At 40.4% G+C, this 25,088-nt stretch overlaps 1 protein-coding gene across 4 annotated transcripts in view; it reads right to left on the bottom strand.

Annotated features, from left to right (window-relative positions):
* The window catches only part of GEMIN5 (gem nuclear organelle associated protein 5), a 42,427-nt gene extending 18,493 nt beyond the window's left edge, over positions 1 to 23,934 (bottom strand). For 2 of the 4 annotated variants that reach the window (XM_045791971.2, XM_045791972.2), the window contains exons 1-16: positions 23,689 to 23,934; positions 22,744 to 22,904; positions 21,878 to 22,059; positions 18,673 to 18,824; positions 18,348 to 18,467; positions 16,619 to 16,751; positions 15,566 to 15,731; positions 14,466 to 14,678; positions 13,338 to 13,423; positions 10,605 to 10,687; positions 9,378 to 9,514; positions 7,496 to 7,569; positions 6,641 to 6,822; positions 4,999 to 5,138; positions 4,014 to 4,185; positions 1,056 to 1,283 (exon numbers count right to left, since the gene is read on the bottom strand). In XM_045791971.2, coding sequence (XP_045647927.2) covers positions 1,056 to 1,283; positions 4,014 to 4,185; positions 4,999 to 5,138; positions 6,641 to 6,822; positions 7,496 to 7,569; positions 9,378 to 9,514; positions 10,605 to 10,687; positions 13,338 to 13,423; positions 14,466 to 14,678; positions 15,566 to 15,731; positions 16,619 to 16,751; positions 18,348 to 18,467; positions 18,673 to 18,824; positions 21,878 to 22,059; positions 22,744 to 22,904; positions 23,689 to 23,854 — 2,395 coding nt within the window. In that variant the 5' untranslated portion in view covers positions 23,855 to 23,934. The remainder of the gene's footprint in view (positions 1 to 1,055; positions 1,284 to 4,013; positions 4,186 to 4,998; positions 5,139 to 6,640; positions 6,823 to 7,495; positions 7,570 to 9,377; positions 9,515 to 10,604; positions 10,688 to 13,337; positions 13,424 to 14,465; positions 14,679 to 15,565; positions 15,732 to 16,618; positions 16,752 to 18,347; positions 18,468 to 18,672; positions 18,825 to 21,877; positions 22,060 to 22,743; positions 22,905 to 23,688) is intronic. The other 2 variants (XM_087867831.1, XM_087867832.1) reach the window with 1 other exon arrangement.
* Positions 23,935 to 25,088: the final 1,154 nt, after the last annotated feature.

Here is a 25,088-nt window from a genome sequence, read left to right as displayed (position 1 = left end):
TACACCAGAGAATATTAAGGGTATGTGGTATGGAGTCACAATCCTGATGACACATAGCCATGAACGTTTTAAAAAAGTCTAGCTTTTTTGATCTGTAGGGGTAAAGGACATTTTGTGCAACCATTTTGTGATGAAGAGGTATTTTCATGGGCCTAAAAAAATAAACCCATTAAACTTTTAGTTCTTTATTTTCCTAAACTATGGGTCCAACAGCCATCCCTTGGGATGGAAAGGGTCTGGATGTGTCTGTACCATATATTTTGGCCATTTTAATTCTGTCACATCAGAACATTCCATTTGAGAATTAAACACAAATCACTGCTTCTATTTATATTTTTTGCTATTTAATCATTTTAACAGGTCATAGGCACCACAGCTTAAAGGTAAACATATAAAAAAGAATTAAAGTACTAAAATTTTATCCAGTAACTTTTTTTTCTCTTCAAACTAGAAGCAGACTACATTATTAGAAATTAGTGACAAAATCCTGAAAAACTGTTTTGTGAGAAATCTAACTGCCACGACAGTTTACCAGACTAGAAGAACCTAATTCATACATTTTTTTTAGAAACAACAACGCCACCACAAACACACTAGGTACAAACCCCGTTATGAAGGGTGAGAACTTGCAAGTTCCCAGAGTGGTGGTAGCTTCTAGGCCAGGCATTTGTACGGAACAGTGGTTTCTTTCTGTAACTGGCTAGATGTCCTACTGGGAAAACTTTTCCCATGTAAGTTTCTATGACTATACTCCCCTGGTTTCACTTTGCCCTGTAGTCTTGTTGTGCCCAAGTTGGTAAGACCTTTACTATTTCCATCCCAGTCTTCCACCAGATCCCCTTTAACACTTCAAACAGGTTTAGAGGCTTTAAACAATCTTTTAAGAAACTCAATGCAGTTTTTGACGGGACCAAAGATACAACCTAAGTTCAAGATATGGGACAATAAGTAGGTCAGAGGCAGAGAAGTTGCAAACTGAGTAAGAACCTGGCTTAGTTTGCTGATCATGCCTACTAACTCCTAGAGTCTGGGAAACGCAGGATTTGGCCACATACCCACTGAGGCAACGCCACTGGGGAATTCTGGCTCCCGGGCTTCCTCCTCACCCTCCTGGTCTGACACGCCATTCTCAACAGGTCCTGAGCTCTCCCTGATGCTCTCGTCTTCATTCCCATCGTACACTTCCTGCTTTATGGGAGCTCTTGAGGTGGGCTTTTTCTTCTTTTTGGGCTTTGGCTTAGGTTGAGAGAGCCTTTTTTTCTCTAATTCAATACTCTTCTTACCTAGAGGAATCACAGTTAAGACAAGGACAGACTAAAATACATATTCTCCCATATAAGTACTAATCAGGCCTGACCCTGCTTAGCTTCCAAGATCAGACGAGATTGGGTGCGTTCAAGGTGGGATGGCTGTAGACTAAAATATATTTTCTTGGTTAAAAGCACTCTAGGAGATAATCTCCAAAACTTCATCACTCTTCTTTTTGATAGCATTCTCACCATTTCCCTTCCTTCCCAATGAATTTTTAGAGTTGTATGATCGACATGTTAACCAAACCCTTGTAGGATTTCATTAAATTATGAATATGATATGCCCAGTTATCCTTGAATACTTACAGTATGTATTGTATACACAGGGACATTCTCCTACATTACTACAGCACAGCCATTAAAATCAGGAAATTAACATTAATACATTACTACTGTCTGTTCCACATACTTTATTCAGGTTCTGCCAAATGTACCAAGAATGTCTTTTATAGCAAAAGGAAACAATCCAGGATTATATGATGTACTTGCTTGTATGTCTCTCTAGTTTCCTTCGGCCTGAGACAGGCTTGTTTTCCTTCGACTTTCATGACTTGAAACTTGTAAAGATTACAGGACAGTTACTTTGTTGAGTTTCCCCACCGCCTGATGTTTGCCATGATTAAATTTAGGTTTTGCATTTTGGTCTGGAATGATGCTGTCAATACAATATTCGAGGTAGCATAAAACTTCTGTCTCATTATTTGGTTATTTACTTTGATCACTTGATTAAGGGGGTGTCTTGCAGGTTTCTCCCTGAAAAACTGTTTTTCCTTTGTAATTACTAAGTATTTGCATCTGCTAGTTTTAGTATCCATTAATCTTTCTTGACCACAAACTGTTACTGTGATGGCTGCTAAAGGGTAATTTTCTGATTCCATCATTCATCCTGCATTTATTAGTTGCATTCTGTTATGAACAAGAGCTTTTGTTTCTCCCCATTTATTTAGACCTTTTTTTTTTTCCCCCCCAGTACGGACTCATGGATTCCTATTTTGTTTTAAACCATTACACTGGGACACCTGGGTGGCTCAGTTGGTTAAGCATCTGCCTTTGGCTCAGGTCATGATCCTGGGGTTCTGGGATCGAGTCCCGCATTGGCCTCCTTGTTCAGCAGGGAGCCTGCTTCTCCTTCTCCCTGATGCACCCCCTGCTTGTGCTCTCTCTCACAAATAAAATCTTAAAAAAAAACAACATTACTACTTATTTACTTTGTAAGTTTTTTTTTTTTAATTTTATTTGTTCATCTGAGAGAGTGAGGGAGCACATGAGTGGGAGGGAGGGGCAGAGGGAGAGGGAGAAGCAGGCTCCCCACTGAGCAGGGAGCCCGATGATGCAGAGCTCAATCCCAGAACCCTGGGAACAGGACCCTAGCCGAAGGCAGATGCTCAACCGACTAAGCCACCCAGGTGCCCTACTTTCTAAGTTTTAAGGCATTTATTATCTTTATTGAGGTATAGTTTAACATAATATACCCACTTTTTAATACTCTGATGAGTTTTGACAGATGCATTGTCATGTAACTCACCACCACAAATTAAATTTAAAATATTTCCATTATCTCAAAACATTCCCTCCTGCCTCTTTGCAGTAAGATGCACTTCCTGAGTCCCAAGCAGTCACTCATCTGCTGTCACTATAGTTCTGCCTGTTTTAGAATTTCATATTATATATAATTGCATTTCCTACTGTACATAAGAATTATACAGCATGTAGTCTTTTGTGCCCAGCATCTTCTGCTCAGTGTAACGTTTCTGGGTATTCATCCATTTTATTGTGATTATCAGTAGTTACTTTCTTTTTATTGCTGAATAGAATTCCACTGGAGGTATATACCACAGTTTATTTACCAGCTGATGGACTTGTGGGTTGTTTTCAGTTTGTGGTGATTACAGATAAAGCTGCTATGAGCATTCTTTTACAAATTTTTTATGTGGATATATATTTCATTTATTTGGGTCATCTTTACTTGTATATTATTCTGTCTAGTTTTTTTTTTTTTTTAAGATCTTATTTATTTATTTGAAAGAGAGAAAGAGAGAGAACAAGCAGAGGGAGCGGCAGAGGGAGAAGCTGGCTCTTTGCTGAGCAGGGAGCCTGATGCAGGGCTTGATCCCAGGACTCTGGGATCATGTCCTGAGCCAAAGACAGACGCTTAACCAACTGAGCCACCCAGGCGCCCCTCTGTCTAGTTTCCTAGCTGTTTATGGCACGTGGGCAAGTTGGCACCTTGATCTTTGACTTCCAGAAACAGAATTCTCCTGTTCATTATTTTCAAGTTCAGACTGTCCCAGATTTGGTTAGCGGGAGCCCCTGCGAGCTAGCTTCTTTGTCCTCTTGGTAGATCTCAGTTCTTTGAGCACTTTCTTCCTCTGTGGCACCAGATGATGTTCCAGGCCCATCCTGTCCCAACCTGGCATTAGCCATTTATCTAAGGAGCTCTGGTTGGTCTCTTTTAAAAATGATATACAGAAACCAAGATCTGGGTGCTAGGTATACCTGTTACTACCTGGATGCTGTCCTCATGGCCCCTCATGGCTGCCTTCCTTGATTAGGAAGGACCCATGCAATACTATCACTGCCAGCCTGCAAGAATGTCCTCTTTTCTTGACCTTGATCAACTCAGTTACTGAGGAATTGATCAATTACTGAGGAAGGGAGAAAGGGAATTAGGCAAGCATTTATGCGCTCCTGGTTCTAACTGACCTTGAGGAGGCCGGGAATGTTCTTGCATGGAAGTGAGCCATTTGTACACACAGAAGTCATCTGCCCCTGAGTAGATGCAGTCTGGATCCAGTGGGGACCACGCCACACAAAGCAGTCGACCTCTGTGTCCTCGGAAATTGCAAAGAGGCTCTTCTCGGAGAGTATCCCACACCTAAAACCAAAAGTCACATGATAGCATAGATAATTTCTGGCTTATCTATTGCTTTGGGGGGATATAAGTTAAAAAAAGATTAAAAAAAATCTGCTTAGTTTTATTTCCCCTTAGGATTTTTTATTTTCTCTTAGTTCGAATTTTAGAACTGTTATTTCCTGTAGGAGGTTTATGTACTCTGGGATGTAGAGACATTCTTATGGGGATGATTCGGAGTGAGCTTCTAATGGTGCCGTGTGGATTTCAGTGTACTGAACCAGTATTCTATGTTTTTTGGGCTGGGGTTTCTGGTGGACATCCACCAGAGGTTAGCTCTCCGGTTCCTCTTGTCTGTTCTGGTTCTGGTATCTGAAAGTCCTACCTCATAGCTCCGGCTTGGCATCTCATCTTTATTTTTTACACCCTGAAGATTTTCGACTCACCAACTTATCATTAAAAACTATTCATGATTTATAGCCACTGTTTGTGTGTTTAAAACAGGAGCAAGTACTTCTCACATCAGTTTAGTCCATCATATGACAGTAAGAATAAAAAGTTAAAAAACATTAGAATTTGGCTAGTTCCTATCAATGCTTCCCTTTCATCTAAGCCAAACAAAAATAAAAACAAAAACAAAACCCAAAAACCCAATCTTAGCCTGCCAAGGGCCCAGATATGTGCGATGAACTAAAATGCCTACTTCTAGAGCTCAGAATACCCCATTCTGTAGAAGATAACGGCCAGGGAAAGAATGTACACAACTGGGGGAAAAGAGGAAAGAGCTCCAGTTAGAGTACGTAGTGAAGAACCTACAGAATAAGGACCTACTAGTACCTGAGCTGTACCATCGTAGGAAGCAGATACCAGCCTTCCATCATGATGCGGGCTCCAAGCCACACTGGTAATCTTGGCTGTGTGCCCTGACAGGGTCCGGTAGGGCTCTGTAACGGTCACTGGAGATTCAGGATTGCTCTCTAAGAGACAAGGGGAAGATGTCACTTCTACCAACAGCAACAACAAAAAGACACAGTGGAGTTAACATGGAGAGTCAAAATTTTGCCATACGCTTTCTAGATGACTTTTAGCAGGCAATATTATCTATTGGTTAAGAGAGTGGGCACATACGCGGTGCCTGGCACATGGGTTTACCGCAAGAAGCATTCGCTATCTTTCTGTCTTTCTAAAAGCCACTAAAATGAAAATATCTTTTGCATGTGATATCAAGAAGGACGTATCATCACTTTTATGGTAGCTAGAGATATATAATCTGATCTTAATCATGAAAAAATACCAGACCGACACAGACTGAGGGGACATCTATAAAGTAACAGGGCAATATTCTTCAAAGATTAAAAAAAAAAACAAAAAACTTAGAGACTATTCCAGATATAAAGGACATTACTGGATCAACTGACAAAACTAGAATATGGATGGTAGACTGATTGATTGTATAGATATAATGTTAAATTAACTGAAGTTCATAATGGAACTGTGGGTTGTAAGGGAATATCCTCATTCTTACAAAATACACAAATATTAAGGGCCATGGCGGCATGATGCATGCAACACAAACGGTTTGGAAAAAATATGTACACAGGCACGCACACACACACATACATGGAACCACGTGAATATGACAAAAGGTTAACAGTTGTTGAACGTGTGAAAGGGTGTACGAGAGTGCTCTGTATTATTCTTGCATCTTTCCTCTAAGTCTGAAATGAAGTAATATTGATTCTGGCCATTTTCTGGTCTTTTTCTGTTATTCAGTAGATATGAAATAAAAAACAAACTGAGATGTTAGTGTTAAAGTAGACGAAGTTCTGCATTGCTCTGAAGAATTAATGCCCTCTGCCGAGTGGATGCTTAATTTGGAATCCCACTAATAATAAGGACCAGGATAAGCTTTCTAACATATCACGCTCATAAGTTACATACTGTCTACTATTTATTGTTAGGAAAGTCTGTCTATACTTTAATAGTTTCTCCATATGCTTTTAACGTGAGAGAGCTAGAATCATTTTTTTTTTTTGTTTACAGATAAGAATTCTCAGAAAACTATGGGAAATTCTAGAGAAAATAAAAATGTCAACTATTTTCACTGTGGCTGACAGCACATACTTGGCAGTACTCTGGAAACAGCACAGTGTTAGATTATAATTTCTTCATATTAGGAAAAAAGTAATCTCACTGTTTTCCTATTTTAAAAAGGGGTTCTTTTAACCACCTGCGTGGGGCTCCATCTCACCACCCCAAGATCATGACTTGAGCCGAAACCAAGAGTCTGATGCATAACCGACTAAGCCACACAGGCACCTGTCTTATTTTAATTAAGAAGACTATGTTACTTTTGAAAGCAAAAAAAACCCCAATGAGAATAACATTTTAATACCAAGAAGCAAGTAAAAAGGTATAAACCTTGGAATGCAAAGTAGCTGAACAGTTATCATCCCAGGATGTAAGAAACCCAAGTTACCTATGACAGTCTTTAGGTTGTGCACGTAAATGACCGCATTGTTGGACCCAGAGGCCATCAGATAGCTCAGCTCCGGCTGACTGCCATGCTCATGATGCCAGCTAATGGTATTCACAAGCTTGTGATGCTGCTGGATGGTGCATATCAGTTTCAGGTTGGGAACCTGAAATATTTCTATTGATCTGGAATAACAAACGCATGAGAAAAAGATGGATGATCAAAGTACAGTCTAATGTAAACAGGTATCTCCCTCATTCCATCACTCAGATAAAGGTGCAATGGAATGGGATAACCCTATCTATCACTGCAAAGGTCACTCTCCTACAGAGAACCAGCTACAAAAGGCTGTTCTTTCAACAAGTATATTCAGCTTTAAAAAAATCTCAACAATCTCTGTAAAGTTGTGTTTATCAGGCTCTTGTGATAAATGGTGCTATGGAAAAGCGAAAAGAAGAATTAATGAACCAGTGGCTAAATTAGGACTATGTTGCTATGATCAACATCAGAAGGATCACAGTGAGGTCTAAAAAGCATTTCTGCCCAGGCTTACTTTAAAAAAAAGAAGAAAGATTTAGGCAGTTCAGTGCAGTAGATGAGCATTTTGTGAAGCATAATGACAGCCCAAACACTGAACAGGCAAACATTCCTCTAGACTGAAAATACCCAGCTTATTTTGCATTCTCAAAGATGCAGGGAGCTCCTGGATCATTCAAGGATATCAAGGATAGGTCAGAATGTCATATTCCACAGGGCTGCCCCAACTAACATTATAGATGGCATTCATCAGCTTTTGATCAAACGTATGTGCAATTACAAAGTTTTCTGGTTTTTTTTTTTAAAGAAACAAACACATACCCATCTTCGTTGCCAAGAGCCATGATTTTGCCATCTGCTTTCCAGCTGATCTCTGTGTGTACCGGCAATTTGTACTAGAAAGCAAAACAAACCAATCTTGACTAAAAGCATTGTTCTTCTCTCTGAATATCTTACAAATCAATGATGACAGCACAAGAAAAAAATCCCTAGAGTTTAAAATGTTCTAATTATGCAACTTGTAAATAACCTACATAGTTAGAGTTACTACAAGAGTTATTAAAAGCAAGCATTCTAATTGTAATTTCCTTAACTGGGACAAAAAAAGAGAGGCCAGTTTTTATCCCACAACAGAGCTTGTAACATGTTCATTGGCTTGATAACATGGGGGTCAGTCTCCTTAACAAAAGCTTCATATACACTATCCTGGTTTTCTTCCTATTTCTGTTTCTTTTCCTTCTATTTTTTTTCCCTCCCAACTATTGGTATTTCCCCAAGGCTGTCCCTCTTGTCTTCTTGTCTCTTTAGACAATCTTATATATGCCCACAGCTTCTTCAGCTACCATTCATCTGAAGGAATTCGAATTTTTTTTTTTTTTTTTTGAGAGAGAGAGAAAGAGAATGAGTGAGCACTCAAGCAGTTGGGGAGGGGTAGAGGGGAGGGAAAGAGAGAACCCCAAGCAGGCTCCACACCCAGCATGAAGCCCAATGCAGGGCTCAATCTCATCACCCCGAGATCATGACCTGAGCCAAATGAAAGAGTCAGATGCTTAACCAACTGAGCCACCCAGGTGCCCCAGGAATTTCAAATTTCTAACTCCAGCCCAAACTCCTTGTAGGAAGTTTTTGTTTGTTTTTTAAGTTTTATTTTTAAGTAATCTCTACACCCAACATGGGGCTCAAACCCATAACCCCGAGATCATGGTCTGGGGCGCCTGGGTGGCTCAGTTGGTTAAACATCTGCCTTTGACTCAGGTCATGATCCTGGAGTCTCAGGATCAAGCTCCATTTCGGGCTCCCTGTTCAGCAGGGAGCCTCTTCTCCCTCTCTCCCTCTGTCCCTCCCCGCTTGTGTTCTTTCTAATAAAAATAAAATCTTAAAAAAAAAAAAAGTCATATGCTCCAATGACTTGAGTCATCCAGGTGCCCCCCCTTGTATGAGGTTCTGATCCATATATTCAACTACCACAAAACTAAAAGCTCTTTAGGAATAGGAATTTTGTCTCCTTTATTCATTGTTGGATGTTAATGTTGAGATAATATTTAATGAAAAAATATAGATGATAACAATAATTCAATTTATGATTAAATGTTATTTTTGCTAGTCATTCAAAAATAATGAGCACCAATAAAAATGCTCATTTGAAAGAGTAAGGAAATCTCAACATTTATGGTTTCACTTCAAAAGACAATTCTGGCATAGACAGATAAAATGGTAAGGCAAAAGTGATTAAATGTGGGTATCTGGGTCAAGGATATAAGGGAACTATGTGTATTATTTTTGTGTCAATTCTTTAATTATTTCACTAAAAAATTAAAAATAAAATGGTTATTCTGTGTTGAGCAAAATACTTTGCAGCCACATTTGGCCACTATATTAATTTTTACCAAAGTCTCACTCTGGAGGAAGTGGCTGGCCTGAAAAGGATGCTTTATATCCAAGATCTGAAAATTCATCATAAATCACCATGGCAACTGAGACAAAACTTTTGTGCGTATGTATATGTGTGTGGTTAAGTTCCTTGCTTTACTCAGGGATAAAGACTTCTATCTTATGTGTTATAAATCACAAATTCACTGAGGCTTTTAGGAACATCTAAGAAATCTGATTAGCATATTGGATATCTCTAATAATGGCATTTATTATGCATGATGGGAAACCAAAAAGATGAAGATTCAGAAGGTTTTAGACCACAAGAACTCACCTTGATTGAATTGGTGTCCCTGATGAGTTTGTTGATATCATAGGCCTCTCCACCAAGCTTCCAGGGGTTATGCTGTAAGACAACCCCTTCCCCTCCGCAGCTGTATAAAGTGAGGGAAGGTCTGTCTCCTTCTCCTCCTATAGGAGATAAGAAAAGAAAGTTGATCGGTTTCGCATTTCCTCAGCTTAACTATTTGTTGCTATACCATAGCATACTATGAGTTGTTTTAAAAGAATTGGAATAAAGTCACTGTTCTCTGCATATGAACACAGCTGTTGGGAGAAGTAAAAAGATATACTAATTCTACAGTAATATTTATAATGCAGCATATTTGCTTTAAACATTCTTCTGCCATTCAAATAGTATGGGTGCCAAAGCTGGGATCAAAAAACATGTTCGCAATGTTTATGAGAATTTACCTTTTCTTTCAGAAATGAGCACTCCACTCTGGACATTTAAATATATAGAGCTGTAGCACTTCCTATGACTAACTATAAGGAGCTGTCCTCAAAGCAATGATTTGTTTAGTATTATAGCAATCCTCTTGTTGACTTTTAAGAAGCAAACAGTGGTTCTTGTGCGGTTCTGTAAGGATAAGTTTTATTTTCACGACTGCTAGAACTATGCCTGGCACAAATCAAGGAACCAATAAACAGCTGTTGAATGAAGGAATGACCTATAACCTCAATGCTGCTTGAGTTCTGATGATTGACATTATTTTCTCTATGTACTGCAATTACTATGGATATCACTTCAGGGATAATAAAGATAAGGCTAAGGAGCAAGAAGAGGTAAAGGGTCAGAATACGGTGATGACAAAGAGAGATCATTTGAGGAATGCTAAGTTTGCTTTAAGTGTAGGTGACATTACTCCATTAATACAGTCCAATACCATTGTAATTGTGATAAAATTAAAAAAGTGATAGCAAATTTTAGTGAAAACACATTAGGAAGCCAGCAGGAGCGAACTACATGCACAATGAAAATATTCAGCTCGAAGAGACCAAATAATGCTTTAGAGTTTGGGGATTCTTATTATGCGTGAGTGATTTCTAACTTATCACCTGCTATGATTGCCCTCATGGATCCTTGGGGGGACACAGCAGTCTGCATAAGCAGCAGTTATTATACTAGAATATTTATGACTTTCTAGCTTGAATATCTTACAATTAAACCAAAAGAAAGAGAATGCTCTCATGTTTGCTAGAGAATGACTCAGATACTTACCGAGTGAAATGGGGGGCAGTGGTGGCCCCCAGGCTAAAGTGTACACAGTCTTCTTGTGATATGTGCTAGAAATCTGTGGAGGTCTGGGGGGAAAGGGGATGACAAACAAAAATTTAAACAGAAGGCATAGTGGAAAACAGACCCATCTTTTTCTAAAAGGTTCCTACCTATTAGTTGCTGATATTAGAGAAAAACAATTTAACAGCATCCTTCTCCAAATAGCTGATTGTGGAGAAGCCAGCACTTCAATAACGTACCATATAATGGTATCTGCCACTAAAATGATTAAGTCCCAAATGTACTTTACCCAGAAAAAAAAATGTTATCCCTCTCCCCCTCAGTCTGGCCAGTTTGGGATTTTTCTCTTCTCCCCTCCCAATTGCCCACTTCACTTAAATGTCATATATTCTAATGTTACTGTAGTTACAAGGAGTATAAAGGCTATCACAACTAGAGAAAAACAGAATAAGACAGAAAATGCAAACTGTTCAGCCCAGAACTAAGGTTACTGCTAAGCGTCTATTATCATCATGCAGATGGACCCACCTCACTTTCAAGTAAAAGACAAGAAGTCATTTTAGGCTTACCCTGTTATTAACATTCTTAAACTAAGACAAAATTTTAGAGAAGTTTGATTTTAAAGTTTCTGACTGTGAAGAAAACTTGCTCTGGAGGGTAATGTGGAAAGCTGTGGTGGTTATGACATGTGAGGTGTCAGGAAAGGGCAGGATGGCTGTTAGCTTTACCGTAAACTGTGTTCTCTGTATGATGTGAGAATTCCTGGAGTCCAGAACCTATGACCAAACTAGCTGTTGACTTATTTACTTCCATGTTTCTGGCACATGCATCACTATCATTCTGGACAACAAACCGCAATTTCTTTGGGCTCAAAGAAATAGAGTAAGTAGTGCTGGCTGAACCCTGCCTAACAGCCTATCTACAGTAGTACCCTTCCTCCTACTATACACCTTTCCGTGTTCGTTTGGATATTCAGCTTATAGTAACCAGAGATATTAATTTAATGGAATTAGTCAACAATTTTGTGATGACACAGAGCTATTTAAATTGAAATATGGTTTTCTTTTCTTCAGTGCCTCTTTGAAATAGTGTATTACTTTTTGAGAATTAAAAAATGGAGTTAACTGCAGAACAAAAAATGCAGGTAACTAAGGGCATACAGGTTTTACCTATGTACTTAAAAAATTGCATAGAAAAAAGGTTAACTCTGCAGTGTAGTAAATAATTCTTACGTAGAAAGGAATGATCTAGAATAAGCGTTGGCAAACTTATCCTGGAAAGGACCAGCCAGTACATACTTCAGGCTTTTTGCATCATGAGGTCTCTGTCACACCTCCTCTCACTGTGCTCTGGTGCTGCGAAAGCAGCCTCTGACAAGGTGCGAACAAATGAGCGTGGCTGGTTCCAATAAAGCTGCATCTGTGGACACTGAATTCTATTTAATTTTCATGTCATGAAATAGTCTTTTGATTTTTTCCCCCAGTAATTGATAAAGGTAGAACCATTTTTAAGTCATGAGCCATGGCTCTCTAGTCCCTGGTCTAGAATGGTGCTGTGCTGTTCAATAGGCAAGCACTGGGTCTTGTGCACTCGAAATACGGCTCATGAGAAACAAGGAACGTAACTTCTAATTTGATTTAATGTTAATTATTTTAACCGTAAATAGCCACGAGGGGCTACCGAAGTGAACAGCATAGGTCTGGAATCCAGTCAAGCATCTAGGATAGCTGCGGGTGCAACAGATTCATAAACTGAGCCATACGTACAAGCCACATATGCACTTAGGAAAGCTTTCTTGTAGTCACATTAAAAGAAGCAAAAGAAAGAAATGAAATTGAATTTTAACAGTATATTTTATTTAGCTCAGTATACAGAAGTATTATTTTTTAAAATATCAAAATAAAATAATTATTGAAATATCTTACATTTTTGAAGTGAACTCTGGAGTGTATTTACACTACAGCACATCCCATTAGTCACCTGTGGCTAAAGACTATAGAATGGACAATGAAGCTCTAAATATAACTTCTAGCTTATAGGGAAAATGGGGAATACTGAAATGAGTTAGAAATCACCACAAAGAAATAACTAGGTAAGTCCAAAATGTAGAATATTCTCACCAAAAACTTATCTGGAATCTTCAAGCTGAAAAGACAATGTTATGGAAAGAAGTAGAGGTGCCCTTCTAGAATAAGAGTGACTAAAGAGACCTAACAAAATGCAATGTGTTGAACCCTAGTTGAAATGAATTTGAAAAAAAAATAGCTAGGAAAAACATTCTTGGCTCAACTGAAGAAATTTGTATATGGACTGGATGTTAGATCATATTATGGAATTACTGTTAATTTTAAGTGTGCAAAGATACGGCAGATATGGCAAAATGTTAACAACTGGTGAGTCTAGTTGGAAGGCACAGGGCTGTTCTTTGTACTAGGTTTTCAATGTTCATGGATACCTGAAAACTTCTGTAAGAAAAGCTGAAGGAAAACAAAAGCAAATGGTTTATTTTTGTGGTAACCACAGATCAGACAGGCTGAACCACTATCACCTGAAAATTTTCTTTAAAAATAAAATTCCAAGTTGTAAGCCTGTATCACAGCCAGTATCTTAAAGATGTTTCCCAGGCCAATTCTGATGTATATCCAGGTTTATGAATCAAAATTAACTCCATCAATGACACTATGGTCAGTGGCCAAACAATCTTCTATTTCTTACTTGTTGGAGTAGGTGTCATACAATCCCACTTTCCCATCATCAGTCCCAAAAGCTAAGCAGCCTTCCTTGGTTGGATGCCAGCACAGCTACAAAACATATGAGGAAAGGGGCATACTGTTAAAGGAACTGTTAGGTTATCCTTCAAGCATTCAAATGGACAACTTTCTTGCTCTTGGTATCTTCTAATTTTAAAAGTAACAAATTCTCATTATTTAAAAGAAACAAAGCATTGAAACAAAGTAAAAGTCACTGGTAATCCCACCATCTGAAACACCCCATTGCCAATTTTGTATCTTTCCAGATATTTTTTGTGAATAAAGTTAAATATATACAGTTGAAAAAAACAAAAATAGGTTCAAACATTTAAATGATGTGCACGATACACTGTTGAGTGGGGATAAAAGAGTGCATAACAGTTTAGAAAATAGGATTCTATTAATTTGCAACAGTGGTTCTCTGCATTATAGAAGTGGGAGAATAGAGTGGAGGGTAGGAAAATTTTTTGTGTTCTACACTTCTGTACAGTTTGGCTTTTTTTTTTCTCTTTATATTGTTATTATTTTATTGTTTTTTTTTTTAAAGATTTATTTATTTGAGAGAAAGAGAGACTCTCAAGCAGGCTCCGGAATGAGCGCTGAGTCCCTGCATGGGGCTCGATCCCATGACCCTAAACTGAAACCAAGCTGAAACCAAGAGTCAGACACTTAACCAACTACGCCACCTAGGCATCCCTGTTATTATTTTTTTATTGAAGTATAGTTGACATACAATGTTATATTCGTTTCAGGTGTACAACATAGTGATTTAACAATTCTGTATGGTTTTTCTTTTAACCAAACATTTATTGCTTTTAGACTAAATAGAGAAAAACAAAAAACATCTATATATTGTTATGTAATCTGCATTTCACGTTTTGTAATTTTCATTTTTCACGAATCATCACCTTTCCACATCAAAGAAGGAGACACATTATCATTTTTAATAGTTTGATAAAATTTCAATATGTGTTTATATTATAACTTAAATGTATCTTCTATGAATGCATATCCAGGTCATTTTTAATTTCTTACTACAAGAATTACTTATTTGGAAAAAAGTTCAGAGCAAGCTCAAAGAAATCATCCTTACCGCTGTAACCTTGGACTTGACACCCTGCCAAAAATTTTTCACATCATAGTTGTTCTTGATGGAGAGTGTATTCCATACACGGATCATACCATCCCCAACGCCTATGGCCAAACAGCCCATGTCCACAGGAGAGAAAGCCAGGCTATAGGCAAACCCACCGAGGGAAGGTAGGGTCCAGCAGCACTCGAGGGTGGCCATGTCCCAACATTTTACCTGAAAAAATCAAGGATTAGGGTCTAAATATAAAAAAAGATCAGAGAAACTGGAAAAAGAATGAACATCTCAAATAGCATGGACTCAAAGAATGGGTAAGAATAATATAATTTTTTAACTATTCCAGTAGGTACTGGAAAAAGTGTCTCTTAGAAAAAAAAGTAATAAACTGTAGAGCTCAAAGGACCTTAGAATCCATCTAAGAGATGGCAAGTGAATTCGAGGTCACACAGTGAATAAACCCGACCCAGGCCTCCCACTTCCCAAAGTCCACTGGCGTTCCCACTCCTACTGTATTATAGCATTGGTAATCTCCTCATTTGGCGAACCCTAACTAAGAATGAAGATGGCCTCAGGGCACTAGAAAGAGAAACCTAGGAATTCCTCAAAAAGCAAAATATCTTATACCCAGGGGAAGGGGAGTGCTACATATTTAATCTTCACTTGTTTAACAGAGGGGCTTGGGAGAAAACAGTGTATCAAATAGGCCTAGCTTAACTGCATAACAATAGTCATAGACTCTATTAAGCCAATTCTCTCTTGGAGACTTCACCAAGAGCAGATGTTTCTCTACCTAAACTATAGACAAGGATATTTTAAAGCCAAAGCATGATGATCTCACACATCCTTCCCTGGACACATCTACAATTCTTTATCATATCTGCTTTAACGAAAAGGCATCTTGGTGGTTCCTCACCTTTCCCCAAACTCTCTGCTGTTGACAAAGTTAGTGCTGATCAGTAACAGTAACTCTGAGATTGGTCTGCTCGGCTCGGGGGTCTAAGGTGGGGCATGAGAACTGATGGATGGTTTGAAAAGCCCCCTAATCACATCCAAGTCATAAATCACCGCTCTACAATGCTGAATGCAAAATAAGCAGTTCTTACATCTCTATCCATTGATGTGGAAAGCAGCAGCTGTTTGTCATCCTCAGTTTGTAAAGGGCATAAATTAAATACAATTCTTGAATGATTCTGCCCTTCTGATGAAGCACTAAAGAGGGTATATTTCCGTCTCCAAGACTGAGTGAGATCCCACAGCAACAGCTCGCCTCTGTGAAGGAAAAACACGCAATCTGAGAACAAGTTCTTTCACAAGCAATCTGAAAACAAGTGATCTGGGGACAGAGAGTAGGGGCCCTCCGTTGCAAAATAATTTGCTAATTTTCTTTTAAGGAGAAGAAACTGCATAGGCACAAAGCAGCCCAGAAGAACACACACAAAAACAAGGAGTCACTCATTGCCCCTGGGGAAGGGAATCTAGTTGCTCGAGAAGATAGAGGTAGGAAGAGTACTTCACTATGGTCCTGCATTCTTTTTGAATGACGTGATTATACTGCACTACCTTTCAGCAGATTTTCCTAACAGCTTTAATTGTAAAATGCCACCATAATTTGCACAGCCCCAAAGCTTTATGACATACCCTCTCTTTTTTGGGACAGTGTGGGGGAGGTAGGGCCCTGTGGGGGGGATTTTTATAAGCTTTAACTGTCATTTCATTTAAAAGCAAGGCCCTTGTCTGCACCTAGAAGCCAGTACTCAATACAGTTTGTTCAGTGAATGGCTATAATCACCCTAAGAGACAGGAAATCCTGTGAGCTCCCTGTTTTACATATGAAGTAACTGAAGCTGAGAGTAAAGGGTCATGCTCATGAACACACAGAAGTTAAGAGACTGAATCTGAAATGTAGTTCTGCCTGACTTCAGAGTCCACGCTGTGAACCACCAGGCTATACTTACTGGATTTTTTTTCTCAGTGCTATTATTAGACAGCATAGGAATTTGTCTCATGGTTTTTCTATTACAAATGGCCCATGATAATATAAGCCTTAACCATTGCTTTTTCCATCTTCCGTGTCTAGAAAGAGAAACCTAGGAATTCCTCAAGCTATAGCGGAAAACAAAATATGTCAGAGAGGGCATGACCAAAAAGAGACTTACCCAAAACAGCTGGATACCAGCTGTGTTGGTTGATCCTTGGGCCAATGGAGTGTCAACCAAAGGCGTTCTTTAATAGTTGGGTCTATACCCCCTCCTCTTCTCTTCAGAAAGGGTAATTTCAAAATCATCACCCCTGCAGATTAAAAGAAGGTCAGTGGGTGCTCAAGACAGTGAAACTACACACATGAAGTCCCCAGCAGTTCACAACACAGTTTGCGGTTCAAAAGTCTTTTAGTTTGGTTACTTAGAATTCAGACCTCATTTCCTCATGGAAACGTTATTATACAGAGTTTTATTTATTTATTTATTTATTTATTTTTTAAAGATTTTATTTATTTATTTGACAGAGATAGAGACAGCCAGTGAGAGAGGGAACACAAGCAGGGAGAGTGGAAGAAGCAGGCTCTAGCAGAAGAGCCTGATGTGGGGATCGATCCCATAACGCCAGGATCACGCCCTGAGCCAAAGGCAGACGCTTAACCGCTGTGCCACCCAGGCGCCCCTATACAGAGTTTTAATACTAGTCTAATTTAAGTGAAACAAGCTTTTACAGGCTGTTCTGGCAACCTAAGCACATTAAGCATATTGTCTGTCTGGGAAAATGAGGTTTCAACTGAACTGTGAACCCAGGTGGTAACACAACTCAAGATTCTCCAAAGTTGGCAGGACAGAGAGTGGGATTCCTTCTTCTGGCAAGAAAGCCAAAAGAAGGGACAAATACAGCAGTCAACCTGAGAAGTCCCTCCGCCCCTGACATGCTACTCACCAGTGGTCCTTAATCCCTATTATGTATCAGAACGACTCACTGGTGGAGCCTCTAAAAATATATATGCGAGGGCCCAACTCCTAGAGATTCTGATTCAGTAGATTTGAGGTGGGGTCCAGGTACTCACATTTTCCAGAAACTCTCCAGGTGATTTTGCTGCATGACTAGAATTGAAAACCGTTGTACTAAACAACCATAAGCTTAGAGATTACCCTTCTGGAGGGATTCTTGGACTAATGTTGTCCCCATTTGGGAGGATCAGCTGTAGTATGTCCAAAAGCAGCCCACGATTCTTTAAAAAATTCTATTTTCCAGAATTACACTATTAGTTACCACGGACTAAGCTATAACTATGTGCCAGCACTGTGCTATTTGCTTTATATGCATTACTCCACTTGGATAAGATGATAAAACTTTCATGGCTTTTAAATAAAGTGGAGAAAGAAGACTGCTCTAAGGAGAAAGGCTCAATTTTTATTATGAAGGTCACTCACGTCCACTCTTCCCTCTCAGTTTGTAAACTGAAGGTGAAAGTTCTGTTCAAAGAGAGAGGCTTGGGAAACATGAAGGACTGAGGGTCCCCGTAGTTTGGATAGACTGAGCTTTAAAATTTAAACACGTACTTCTACACTGGGTATATATTATTTATCCTGCATTTTTGCATTAAAACCTCTAGCTCTTTTCCATTTCTCTGATTCAGGCCTTGCTATTAAGTTCCAGTATTTCTATCTTTGTAACAACCATCTTGCCTTCTTTGACAAACAGTGCCCCTTCTATGAATGCATCAGAAACCCTCATCTCCAAAACCGAAGTCAGACTGGGGGGAGCACTGGATAGAAAAGTAAAGAAGTGCCTTCTGGCAGATGACACACTCTGAGGATAACAAGACACAATAAAAAAGTTTCTACTTCCACCAATCACTATAGGTTATATCACAAAAGAAACATCAAACATCAATCTTACCTCGGCCTCGAGAGCAGCTCCAGATTCGAATGGTCTGATCTTTGCTTCCAGTGGCTAAGTAGCAGCCTTTTGTTACTGGAGTTTGTGCTATAACTTTACCATTGGGAATTTCAGGTTCTTCTAGGGTAGAGATGGTCATTTTGTTTTTAATTTATATGAAACATGAACTTGTCAAAGAAAAACTAGTTTGCAAAGTTCTTAAAACTTAGCTATTATGCTTATAGATCTGAAAACCTAAAGTTTTGAATGTAATTCAAATGATACAGGTTTACCCACATTGTTCCTTAGGTCTGAGGAGTACTCAACCCTCTTAAATCATCTCTACCTGAATTTTCCTCTTGATTTATGGATAAACAGTCTTCACCAGGCAGGGGACACCAGGCTATGGAGTGGATCTCATCATCGTGGCCTCGAAGCCTGTGAATAACTTCTCCTTTCTTACTGATGTCAATTATAACCACTATGCCATCCTTGTAGCTAAAAAACAAGAGTTAGAAATATTGAAAAATGAAGACAGAACAGTAAACATTTTGGATTAGGAATTATTATTGTGCACTCCTAAAGGTAAGTGTATTTGGGATGAGGGAGAAGGGAAGCAAGCAAGAAATAATCTTGTTTTGTCCTTTTTCTAAAATGTTCATTTTCTATTTCCTGACACTTGGTCCCCCTGGCCCTCCAATCAAACTCTTGGCACTAATAAAGCATACATTGCCTGGCATAAAGCTCATAGAGTGTTCGAAGGGAACTTCCAGAAGAATGGTTATTTGTGGGGCCCAGCAATCCCTCTGATTAGAGATGAATGTGTCCTAACACACTTACACCTCCCCCCTTTTTTACAAATGATCCTGTTTTTCTAACTATGAACTTAACAAAAGCTAAGTAGTACTGTAGCTTCTAGATCTGGATATTCCAAGACTATCATTTTTTTAATTCAGAGGACACTGAGAAATTCTAATAGCTTTTAAACAAAAAAGACGAAGTACTTCATACACATAAAGAAGTCCACCAACCTACTTAAGGGGAAAAAAAACCAATTACCGATATGGTTGAAGTCCTTTGTATAACCCACTCCAATCAAAACCTCTCTCCCTCTCTTCCCCAGAGGTAAACTGCTATTTGTGAATATTCTGTTCCATCATTCCTAGCCTTTCTCTGTCTACATTCCTAAAGATGATGGAAAATGATTCTGTAGATTTTAAAGCTTCATATTATAAATGGTGTCATGCGGTCTGTTTTTCTGTAGCTTGTTATTTTCACTTATTGTTAGTGAGTCATCCATGCTGATGCATGTAACTCTGGTTCCCAGTCAGTCACTTGCACTACTGGATAGCACTTCATTGTGTGAAGATGGCACATGTCTATTCAGTTTCTCTTTTGGAGGGCTTCCGTTTTTGGCTATTACAAACAAAACCAAACCAAAATGCCATTAATAATCTTACGCACACTTAAAACAATTTCTGATTTGATGCGTAGTAGTGGAAGTGCCAGGATGTAAAATGTGCACATCCTCGCTTTACTAGAAAGTGCGCAAGTGCTTTCCAAAGTGGCTGTACCTATTTACATCTCCTATGTACTAGATAGTTCTATAGGGAAAAACACCATTACAGCTCTATTTATTTTCCTCCTTTTATTAAAAACATTTCCCCCCACTACAGCTTTATTTATTATTTTATTTTATTTTTTTAAAGATTTTATTTATTTGACATGAGAGACAGTGAGAGAGGGAACACAAGCAAGGGGAGTGTGAGAGGGAGAAGCAGGCTTCCCCACGAGCAGGGAGCCTGATGTGGGGCTCGATCCCAGGACCCTGGGATCATGACCTGAGCTGAAGGCAGACGCTTAACGGCTGAGCCACCCAGGCGCCCCCACTACAGCTTTATTAAAAAAAAAAAAAAAAGAAAGAAAAGAAATCGTATATCAATCTTTGCAGACGTGGACTTCGAAAACCATCATGTTTTACAACCTAATAGTCAAGTGATCAAGCTGTTCTGTAATTTTAATCAGCCCTTCAGGGAATGATCACCATTTTGAAGAGCCTCTAAAAACAAATCGTTCTGATTCAATCCTGTGTCTGAATGTGCAGTTCCTTCTACCTGAAATATTTCTTTTCTTGTGAATTTTTGCCTGTCTTTCAAGGTCAGTTTGATTCAACCTTCTCTGACCCCTGCCTACTACCCATTCTGCTCCCTTTCTAGTGCCCCCACTGCAACATTGCTCCCACTTCACCCAGCAGACCACCCATCCACAGACTCCTGTTTTCATTATTACACATCCACACCTGTCTTCCTGTCCTTTCCCTCAGGCCGCAGATTGCACCATCCATCATTATAATCACTCCTTTAAAAACACCCTTAGCTCCTTTTGTCCTGTCTCTCTCAGCAATTTACTCCACAAAACCCCAAACCTTGTCAAATCCAACCATACCCTTTCTCAATCAGTTTGAATAGTTTACTTTGAATTCATGACTTTGATCCATAGCTTGGCACTCAACAGGGACCACTGGACCTACAATCTCCCTCAGTAAGCTCGTTTTCCCAATCTCTGAGATGACTATTTTCACATCTTCCTGCATGCTCCCAGACCCACTTTGAGCTTGACTCTACCTTTCTGATTTATGCCTCATGGAGAAAATCAGAAGCCATCAGAATGAAACACCCTCCTCTTCCAACCACATCGACAAACCTACCTGCACCTGTTTCCATATTCTCACTTGTCCTTTCTCCTTGTGATCTGATCTAATCCCCCCTTGACTTCTCAATATCACTTCTGTATTTATCACCATTTATCTGTGCAGCCAACTCTTCCTCTTCCATCAACAGAAACACATGCCTTATCATCTTCCATTTAGTATTCCCTTAACGCCCACATACCTCCTCTGGCTTCATGTCTATGCACATTTGTACAACAAACAAAAGTCACCATGTGTATCTTGACTACAGACCCCCAGTTTCTTGAATCCACTCCAGCCAGACTTTCTCCCCCAACATTCTAGAGCTTATGTCAAATCTTCAAACTAAAGTGAAAAGACATCTTTGGGAGAGCAGTAGATGGAGTGGTGAGGGAAACGGGGGTGCCCGCTCAGGCAGTTTATGTGAAACAACCTTGGTGATCGAGGTGGAGGCAGAGAGCCCAATGCCAGGCTACTCTCCCAATCCACACAGAGGGCTGACACCGGGACAGAGCTGAGCCCTCTGACACTCCAGGAGTACATGTTATCTCCAGGACCAAGTATCTGAGAGAGGGAAAGGGGGGAAGAGGGTATTTCCTACATTTGGAGGCTGACTGAAGAAATCAGATGTGAAGAATGAGGAAAGTACATTACTGTAGAAACTAAAGAAATAAAAAAAGAGAGTGAGAGAAATAGTAAGGACCTGGAAGTCACAGGAATAAAGGATACCAAGGGCTCAGGGAGTGGTTAATACCTACAAATGGCTTCCTCTGAGGAATAAAAGAGGCAGGAGAAGACAAAGCAAATGCAAAATATGCTCATTAACAAAAATAAATTATCAGAACAGATGATAAGTACTTACCCAATGGCTACTAAATCTTCATGATGAGGTGAGCAAGTAAGACAGAAAATTGTCCTGGGTTCTATAAAGAGGTGCTGGCTGTCATTTCTGTTAAGCCAGTAACAGAAAACTACTCCTTTTTCATCTCCAGATACTATTAAATCCTTTACTTGAGGAGACCAATGCAATGCTGATATTGTATGCTTTAAAACAAAACAAAAATACATTTGCTTCTCATTTGTCAGTGCTGAATACTTTGTTTTTAACCTGTATAATATTAGGCACATTGATAGGTACTTAATAAATAGTGAGTACCACTTGTATACCAAGGATACCGTAACCAAATGGTAGAAGAATTTAAGCTCCTAAGGATCAAAGAACCATTTAAAAACATTTCTTCCTTTAATAGCTTAATGCAAAGTTCTAACTAAGTGAGTCTTTTCCTTTTCCACATTCTTTCAAAAGGCAGGTTTATCAAGTAATCATCTGGTTTAGAAACAAGTTTTATTCACTCATTTACAGTTTATATCAGGAGTCTTTTTCATGTAAAGAACCAGACAGTAGCTATTTTAGACTTTGTCAGCCATACCGTCTCTGGTACAACTACTCAACTCTGCCGCTGTAGTATGCAAGCGGCCGATACTTAAATGACTGTAGCCGCATTCCAATACAACAATTAGCAAAACAGTCAGCATTGTAGTTTGCTGACCTCTGGTTTATATGTATCTCCTTCCAAAAAAGTTTTGAGGCATCTTGCAATATAGAGCTTCTCACCCAATTAGTGAGCTTAATTATAAGTTAACCTGCACAGGTGAGCTAGTGCGCTTGAAACAAAAACCCCCAGCAGATACATAATAACGGTCCGAGAAACCCAGAAGCCACGATACCTGATGGAGAGCATGTTCTGTCACAACTGTTTTTGTCTCTACATCCCAGATTTTCACAGTTCCATCATCAGAGCTGGTGGCACAGAGGTGGTATTGACCCGGGTGATGAGAAAACGTGAAGCCAGAGACCCTTTCGGTGTGTCCCACCAACTCCCCTATGACTTCAAGCAAAACCAGACTTCAGGTTAGAGTGCTACCTAAGATTTGGGGCAGAATCATACTGTTGTTAGATGAGCGGGACCTCACTTATCCTGTGGTACAACAAAAATATCCAGGCACTCCAATCAGAAATCCCAAGTTCTGGTTCTGGCTCTGCCACAAGACTTCAGCCCACTCACTTTATCTCCTTGAGCCTCGCTCTTTTCAACCGTAAAATGCTGCTGATATCCCCTGATGTTCTGAAGAGTGGCTCAAGTGAAGAATGTAAAAGTGATTCTTATTTAGATATGGCCAGAGGTCATCTGGGAAATAATAAATACCTGGCTTGCCATATCCCAAGGCATAATCAAAACCTAGTTTGGAGCCTGAAAGCATCTGCCTCAACTCATTCATCTTACAGAAACAAGTTTGTATTTCCAGGATCTTGCTTAGGGCCTGGAGCTGTAGGCAGCCCCTAAACCCAGGAAGGCTCCTAGGGGGCCCGAGCGCGCTGCGTGGGGGAGGGAGGCCATAAATGTTATAAATGCCTGCGTCTAGCAAGGGATAACTTCAGTGAGCGAGCGGTCCTACGTGAGAGCCCCAGGAGGCGGGACCGCTCAGCCACAACGTGGTGTAGCTCAATCTTGGAGACGCGGACGCAACTCAGCCTAGTGACCATAAGCATCTTCTGCCTACCTGGGCCTCAGTTTCCCCATCTGTAGAGAAGGGTAGCTAGAAAAGCCCACTCGGCGCCTCCGGCGAACCCAAGGAGGGCAGGAAGGCGGGGGCCCAGAGGTAGGGACTTACCTCGAAATGGGGGCGTCCCAGGGATCGCGCCGGCGCTCGGGCCCACGCGGACAAGGAAGACGGAGGTCCGCGCTGCGAAGCCGAAGAGGCCCCCGGGCACGGCATCGCTGCATCGGGCACAGTACCAGTTAGGAGAGGGCGGCAGCGTGCGCGGCTCCTGTCCCATGATCACCGGCCAGCAGGGATGAAGCAAGGAACCACAGGGCCAGACCGTTCGCAGCTCCACGCCGTAGCCGGGGGAGGGGGCGGGGTTGGCTCGGAGCCCCGCCTCACCGGGCCCGCCGCTACGGCGCGCGCCGAGGCCCAGGCCACACCGCGAGCTCCGCTCCCGCCGCCGCCGGGCTAGGAGGGCGCGGCTGCGCGCGCTGGGCTCTGCCTCCCAGCCCTACCCGGGGCCAGAAGGTCTGCTGCTGCCCGAGCTTAGCCTGGGGGTTAGGCATTCTCGCTTCCTACGGCAAAGTACATAATTAATGGGTTAGACTAGTGGAGTCACCTCCTCGCACGTCGTTTTAATTTTTGGACCTGTTCAACCACTATCCCATCAAGTATTTTTGAACACTATGTACCAGGGCATTTTGCTAGTTCTGGAGATTCTTTAGAGATATCTACAACAAGCCAGTTAACAAAACGATCAAAGTTCGAATCAAATCAAAAAGGAAAGGAAGAGTCAGTTTCGGCAACTGGGTGGAAATTCTGGCTCCAGAGTCTTAGTACTCAAAGAGGAGCGGGATAGAGTGTTGATTGAATGCCAGCTCTGTGAAGGGATTGTATGGGGTTAACTGCTGTGGAGGAAAAGGAATGGAAGTTTTAGGTTCTGCGCTTACATCCTCCTACTCCTGTATTGCTTGTTTGCATAGGGTATGTGGCACTCCTGCATACGCAGCGAACGAAACCTGAAATATCTATCCTTATGTAGAGAGGTCAAGCATATATTTGGATGTGGGTAGGGGCACTAATTTTGGAGGCATCCAGCCCCAGACTGAATTAGTGGTTTTGTCAGTTGTCGGAGAGACTTTAACCAATCCTAATCTGTTTCCTCATTTGAAGGAAGACGATAATCCATGCCTCGTTGGATTGCTGTGAGGAATACATAGATTTAGTGAAATACCTGCCTGGCATATATGGTAGCAATTTGCCGATGAGTATTAATTTATCTCTTGGAGGTCAAGCTGGAGATTAACATAGGGATTAGGACATCATACTTTGTATTTGAGCTGTTTGTACTTTCTAGAGCTTTCCATACGATCTCTAGTGATCTCTAGTGATCTTCACAACAAGCCTGTGCTGTAGGGATAGTTATTTCTATTTTGCCGAGAAGAAAACTGAGGCCCACCCAGGTTAGGTGGCTTGTTCACCGTCTCTTTTCCTAATCTTTCCGGCCACTTGTGAGGTGAAGTTTC

The sequence above is a fragment of the Ursus americanus genome, chromosome 15 (genome assembly GCF_024610735.1).
Source record: "Ursus americanus isolate L20-20 chromosome 15, mUrsAme1.1.p, whole genome shotgun sequence".
NCBI lineage: Eukaryota > Metazoa > Chordata > Mammalia > Carnivora > Ursidae > Ursus > Ursus americanus.
The sequence above is the reverse complement of the archived record's forward strand: the minus strand, read 5'-3'. Positions and strand labels throughout refer to the sequence as shown.